The sequence below is a fragment of the Cucurbita moschata genome, unplaced genomic scaffold (genome assembly GCF_002738365.1).
Source record: "Cucurbita moschata cultivar Rifu unplaced genomic scaffold, Cmos_1.0 Cmo_Scf00003, whole genome shotgun sequence".
In the NCBI taxonomy this organism is placed as follows: domain Eukaryota; kingdom Viridiplantae; phylum Streptophyta; class Magnoliopsida; order Cucurbitales; family Cucurbitaceae; genus Cucurbita; species Cucurbita moschata.
The window spans coordinates 2,274,091-2,280,996 of NW_019268519.1; the positions used below are offsets into that span (position 1 = coordinate 2,274,091).

The 6,906-nt window shown below is 32.8% G+C and overlaps 2 protein-coding genes across 3 annotated transcripts in view; both read left to right on the forward strand.

Annotated features, from left to right (window-relative positions):
* Positions 1–4,042, forward strand: part of LOC111435171 (formin-like protein 18) — a 12,364-nt gene extending 8,322 nt beyond the window's left edge. Inside the window, exons 9-18 of one of the 2 annotated variants that reach the window (XM_023072542.1) lie at positions 103–183; positions 271–321; positions 392–473; positions 855–949; positions 2,110–2,181; positions 2,274–2,390; positions 3,032–3,100; positions 3,189–3,255; positions 3,368–3,704; positions 3,791–4,042. In XM_023072542.1, coding sequence (XP_022928310.1) covers positions 103–183; positions 271–321; positions 392–473; positions 855–949; positions 2,110–2,181; positions 2,274–2,390; positions 3,032–3,100; positions 3,189–3,255; positions 3,368–3,552 — 819 coding nt within the window. In that variant the 3' untranslated portion in view covers positions 3,553–3,704; positions 3,791–4,042. The remainder of the gene's footprint in view (positions 1–102; positions 184–270; positions 322–391; positions 474–854; positions 950–2,109; positions 2,182–2,273; positions 2,391–3,031; positions 3,101–3,188; positions 3,256–3,367; positions 3,705–3,790) is intronic. The other variant, XM_023072551.1, reaches the window with a different exon arrangement.
* Positions 1–6,906, forward strand: part of LOC111435187 (CBL-interacting serine/threonine-protein kinase 6-like) — a 15,797-nt gene that overhangs the window by 5,733 nt on the left and 3,158 nt on the right. The window lies entirely within an intron of this gene.

Sequence of the window (6,906 nt, forward strand, 5' to 3'; positions counted from 1 at the left end):
TTTTTTTTTTTTTTTTTTTTTTTTTTTTTTTTTTTTTTTTTTTTTTTTTATGTAATTAAAAAAGAAATGTGTGTTTTGACGAGTGCTATATATTTCTCACAGTTCTTCTTAGAGTTGATGCAAGTACCTCGTGTAGAATCTAAGCTTCGAGTTTTCTCATTTAAAATACAGTTCATCTCTCAGGTGAATTGCCTTACCTGCCACAGCCACACACGTACGCTCATATGCACTGAGATAATCATTAACCAGCCTTTCTGAATTGTCATGCAGATCACTGACCTCAAGAAAAGCCTGAACTTTGTCAACTCTGCAGCAGAAGAGGTAACTTCTCCCCATGATTCGATGACATGGTTTGCAATCTCTTATAACTTTTCTGACACTCTTATTTCAGATAAAAAGTTCAGTCAAGTTGAAGAGAGTCATGCAGACAATACTATCACTAGGAAATGCTTTAAACCAGGGAACGGCGAGGGGTTAGTTTATGTTGCATTTATATTTTCTCTGAATTCAGCCTATTATCGCCATTCATTTACCATAATGAATACAGTACACGAATTTATCTGAACATTTTAATTTTCTCCTTTAGGATAAAAAATTGAAAATTTTGAATTCCAGTGGAACTTCATCTTTTAACCTTAACTCCCTTGTTCATTTGCCTTCCTACAAACCTCTTTCATCTCAATGATATCTTTAATTTGGAAGTTATATTAAGTTGAGTTAGCTCCCTTCCATTTCTCTCTCTCTCTCTCTTTGTTATTTATGTGGAAAGATTATCACTCACATGCTAATTGAAATATTTATGTTGCAATAGCCTCATTGACTTGATCTACTAAAGGTCGTTCATTCTTTTTTAGGCTCTGCTATAGGATTTAGGCTGGATAGCCTTCTTAAACTAACAGAAACTCGTGCACGAAACAACAAGATGACTCTAATGCATTATCTTTGCAAGGTGCAACTTATACTATCTATTTCTCCATGAGCATGATTTATATTTTGTTAGGTTACAACTTTACATTGTCAAGGCATAAGATACCGTACGGGCTTTAAAATACTGTCTACCAACAGTATGTATCTGTGATATCTATCTCACTTTTTTAATAGCTTTTTTTGTTCTTTTGTAAAAGTTAATATGACACTCACTTCTTAAACAATAAGAAAAGTTGTAGCAAGAAATAAAGAGAGAGAGAGGGAGAGAAAGAAAAAGAAGAGAAAGGAAAAATATAGAAAACATGGGGTTGAATGAGCTGGACGCCTGTAAAACCGATAACCACACCTAAAATCAGGAATAGAAGAGCACAAGATCAATTGAGAGACGGTTATGGGATTTCTGAATTATGGTGATGCTTGGGCTTTTCTATTTTACCATCGATAGTCAAAATTTAGATCTATTCTTGAAGATAATAATTAATTAATTGAAGTGGTTCCATGTCAATCTCAAGTTGAATTTCTTGGTTCTTACTCTAGGACCAGTAGGTGGTTATTGGAGAGAATTAAGCCTCTAGTGTTCCTTGTAATCTCTTGAAAATTTCCCTAAATATAGTATTATATTTCAGGCCTGTTTTCTTTATCTTCATCTCAAGTTCAGGTATCCTTCAGACAATCTTTGAGAATAACTAGATAGTAACTGACTGGGTGTGGTCTACTAGAACCAAGCTAAAGTGCCTGTCTGATATGTGTCAGACACTTGAACACTTCGACACTTGTTGGGTACGTTTGGACACTTGTTAACACAATAGACATGTGTTAAACACTTGTTGTACAAAGTGGATGTGGGTCCATCATTTGTTAGATACATATCAAACACTTGTTAAGTCTACCGAATAGACACAAATAGTAACATAGGACATAAATAATAATTTTTTAGAGCAAAATACATCAAACACATTTTGAGCCTTAAAATGCTTAAATTTACTGACTTTGAATTTCCTTTTGGTACAAAATGATATATATTTTAATAAACATGTTCTTATCGTGCCCTTGCTTTTTTTTTTCTTTTTTCTTTTCTTTTTTTTTTTAAAAAAAAGATGATGTATCACCGTGTCTATGTGGTGTCTATCCTTCTTAGACTGGAACAAGTCTTCTGATTTTATTGTTTGTTGACAAGTGTAGATACTTGCTGATAAACTGCCAGAAGTTCTGGATTTTTCAAACGATCTTCCAAGCTTGGAGCCTGCATCAAAGGTATTCTCTCTTTGTTGGTTCCTTTTTGGAAAGTTTGTTGGGTGGGTGAAGGGGTTGCCTCCTTGACTGAGACAGGTTTGATTTCTATCCAGGAACAATTAAAGGTTTTGGCAGAGGAGATGCAATCAATTAGCAAGGGGTTGGAGAAAGTTGTTCAAGAATTGTCTACCTCTGAAAATGATGGCCCTATATCCAATAATTTCCGAACGGTATTAAAGCATTCTGAGTTAGTGCAAACTATTTCCACCACTGTTCAGCTAATATTTGATAATTGGAAACTACCATCATCTCTGATTCTTGGGATCTAGGAAATACTGTCTGTAATGAGTTAACCTGAAGAATTTGTCCAAATAATAGTGGCAATCTTGAGTCTCATTTCTCTTAGGTCTTCTTTACTATGCTACATGGCCTGAACGTTTTAGGTGATTTTGGCCTAGTTGTGTTCATCTTCTTGACTTTTCTCTTATATTCCCTTTCTTTGTGGTGCATGCATCTTAATTCATCTTACTGTATCACAGAAGCCCTGGTAGTAGTTTTCTAATGGAAAAACCAGAATTCTTTTTATCTATTTTCTTAGATTGAGAGAAATTCTGCCTATATGACATAGATTTGAATGTATCTTTAAAAAATTCTGCTTTAATATAAAAACAAACAAAAAAATTTTTTATGAGAAATTCTGTTTAAAAGAGAAACAAAAGAAGGTTACCTATCTAACTTACATAGAATCCTAGTCGAAAATTTAAAAATTTTATATTCCTTGAGTTGGGAACTTCTGCTGTCATTTGGCCATTAATTTTTATCAGTGCTCTCTTGACTTCATTTCCCTCCTCCCCGCTCTTTGGTGGTTCAGGTTTTAAAGGAGTTCCTTCGTTTTGCTGAAGCTGAAGTGAGAACTTTGGCTTCACTGTACTCTAGCGTGGTAGGTGCTGCATATCTCAGTGCATGTTCAAACTTTGATCCTCTAGTTGGATTAGGTTGTTGCTTATGTGGAGCTTGATACTTTGCAGGGTAGAAGTGTAGATTCTTTGATTCTTTACTTCGGAGAAGACCCAGCTCGCTGCCCCTTTGAGCAAGGTACTTGTTCATCATGAGTAAAAGAAGTATGCAAGATGCTTACCGGGGGGGATAAGCTCCTTTCAGTGTCACTGTTGGTCTAATTTGTTTTTGCCCCTAAATTGTTCTGCAGTTATATCAACCTTATGCAACTTTGTGAGAATGTTTAACCGAGCCCACGAGGAGAACTGCAAGCAGATAGAGCTGGAAATGAAGAAAGCAACTGAAAGCGAAAAATCAAAGACAGGGCACATGCATAAGAGGTCAAGAACAAAACAGTTATCACACTCCCAGATCGAGATTGGCAATGTGAAGTAAGTTAGCATGTTGTGTTCTTTCAAGCCGAGGGCCCTCCAGCTCTGCAGACATCCAACAGCCGTAATTAGTTTTAGTGGGAGATTATCTACTTGTTGATGTTGAGAGAGGAGTGTTTCACACCTCCGAATGAAAAGCTAATTTTCCTTCATGAGGTAACTAACACTCTCAACTCAGTGTATTAAGCACAATTTCTTTTAGTCTTAACATACTAATATTGGTATCATGATTTGCACTGCAGCAACACATGGAGATCAAAGCCTTATCCTGTTGTTCAATGTGGTGAGCAGGCTGCTTGTATCGAAAGTGAACTAATACTTGTGTGTGTACATAACTGTATCAAAAAATAATACAGGTGATAGAAGAAGTCACCTCTGAAGGTTGCTTGTTTGGGAAAATGTTCATCGAAATGTGTATTTAGCTTTACCACTTAAAAGAAAATTTAGAGTTGTTTTGTGCTTGTCATTAAAGCTTTAGAGCTCTGTTTTGTGGAGATCCTGCAACTACAATGAAGCCATTATTATTATTTAAGAAAACAAGGTAATTTTTTTTACCAAAATATAAAAAAGAAGTTATAATTAATACCCTTTTATGTTACTCTTCTAATGGGCCTTAGTGATCGCTTGGGCCCAATTACGATCCCTTAACGAAACTACATTTTACTGGGCCGATGTAGGTAAACTTTGGGCTGGACGAATTGGTGATGCAGCGTATTGTGTTCAGTGAGGGCTCGCATCTGGGCTGGTAAGTAATTCTCACTCCTTTCAAATCAGATCATAGTTGTTACCAGCTACCGTTGATAGAGGAGGAGAATGAGGTTGAAGATGATTAGTGACGTGTCGAGTTTCTATTGGAAATGATAAATATTGAATGAATATTTCCAAAGTACAAAAAGATAAAAAGAACCGCCAAGTTGGACATAATCAGTTCGATTTGTCGTGCGTTGTTCATGTGGGACCATCGAATTTGTGTCTGTTACGTCGGAAGTGGGCATGTGGCGGTATGGCCCATGGCCCATGGCCCATGGGCCCAGTCAAAATCTCCACATCGAACACAAAGTTTGGGCCAATGTGTTTGTTAAAATGCTTTTGCTTGGAATTTTCTATTTTTTTTCATTTTGTTAATATCTATTTTTTTTAAATAAAAAGTGAACGGTCTTTTTTTATGATTAGAAAATTGAAAAGCATAGGTTATAATTGAGATGGTGCGTAAAGTCTATGACACAATTATTAATTTAATGGAGTGCCAAAAATAAATATCGATGTCATAAACAAAGTTAAAAGATAAATAAAACATGACGTTTTTAATTCATTATCGAACTTTAACACTAATGTTTGAACCAAACCACAATAAGTACGGAAAGCGCCTCTCATTAAAGGCTACGACCTAATTTAACTTTACCTTGTATAGCTCTTAATCATTTGTTGACCATTGATAGCAACACCACACTACATGAGAAATTATCTTACAAACTTTGGACAATTCGAAGCCAATCTCACCCACTGATCCAATCCGAATTTGCTTGACTAGATTTATGCATCAATAATATTGATTTTCATTTATTTGTGAAGAAAGATTAGACGAACCATTATTAAAAGATACTGTTTAGGAACATAAAAAGTGACTAGTAAAGTATATTGTCGGAGTTTAGTTTGGTGTTAAATGAACGAGGAACAAAATAATGCATCCTATGAACATGTATTTAAAAACTTAGTGATGATTTGAGTAAACACATGTCATATTTTGAGCACTGAAGTACAACCTCTTTGATATGGTTACCTACATAACCCAAAACACAAGCCCACATGCACATGGGGTTTACCCTAAGTTAATGCATCATTCTCTCATTAGGTTGATGAGACGAGACTTTGAGAGAGACATTTAGAATAAAACTTTACATGTTCTTTGTGTCACATGGAGCACTAATTTTTCCCTCTAAAATTCTCTGACATTTGTAGCAATTTAGTTGATACAATTAAAATATGTTCGTCGTCAAATAAAAAAAAATCATGTCAATAAAAAATATCTTTGAACATAAAATATTAAATTTATTCAAACCTTATTTAAAATCACGATCCTCTCTATTACAAACTTATTATTACATCAATTAAAGTTTATAAACTTTTAGAAATGAATTATTATTTATACAGACGTTTCAATGAAATTAGAGATCAAAATGGATTGATTGTATGGACATATTTGATAACGCAAGAGTTCAAATTTTGAGTCTTTTTTTATCACGAAAGTGACACGGTAGTCGTCACAAAATCCCAATATTATTAATAAAAACATTCTCTCAATCTTACCATTTTGGCAATTTATGGGCTGCCCATAACTTTATCGAAACACCCAGACTCTGTTGAATTACGTATACCCCAATATCACGTCTTTCTACTTTATATCATTTTCTTAATCTTAATTCATAATAATACTAATTAATTAATTAATCTTTCTTTAAAACACAAATCATTTCCTTTATTTATTATTTTAATTTCATGGCTGGTATAATTGTAAATATTCCATCACCAAAATTAAAATAATAAAAATTTTCAAACTTTTCTTCGATATTTTATGAACAGAAAAAATACACAGCACACAGTTTAATGCAAAAACAGAAAGAATTTGGTCGTATTTGTTTAATTTTATGGAATTATTTGTATTTTTTTTAAAGTTTATGATGTCATATAAGATTTAAAAAATAAAATTATATATATATATATTAATTTAATTTTATTGAAGCATTCACCAGCCCATACTTTCTTGCTCCAATCCAATAATTGAAAATAATTCCATTTGATACCCCACACCTTTAATTACATGATTTTTATAATAAATTTCATTACAAAAATTTAATAATAAATAAATTTTAATATAGGATTTTATAATTGTGTCGTTGAAATGAATTTTGTAGAGTAGTGACCATAACTAGTAGAAGTAGGTTGGGCCACTCGGGCCCATTACATTGTGAAAATTTATTTTATAATAATTACTATAATTTTGTTTACGTCACATCTTATTCAACTGATTTGATCGTTTTCGAATCAGTTGGTAGAGCTTGACACACGAAATTGTTTTTATTTTATTTTTATTTTATTCTATCAATAATTGCTTTTTTTTAATGAAACCATAATAAGATTGAATTAAATTATTTAATATTATCTTGTATATTTTAAATTCCCTCGTATTAATTAGAAAAAAAAAAAGTTACTAATAAGACAAGTTTAATGTGATTATGATATAATCATATACCATAATTATGTTATTATTGAAAATTGACAAAGTTATTAACAATTAAAATAGGTAGTTTTAGACTACTTTAATTTTTTTTTTTTTTTTTTTTTTTTTTTTTTTTTTTTT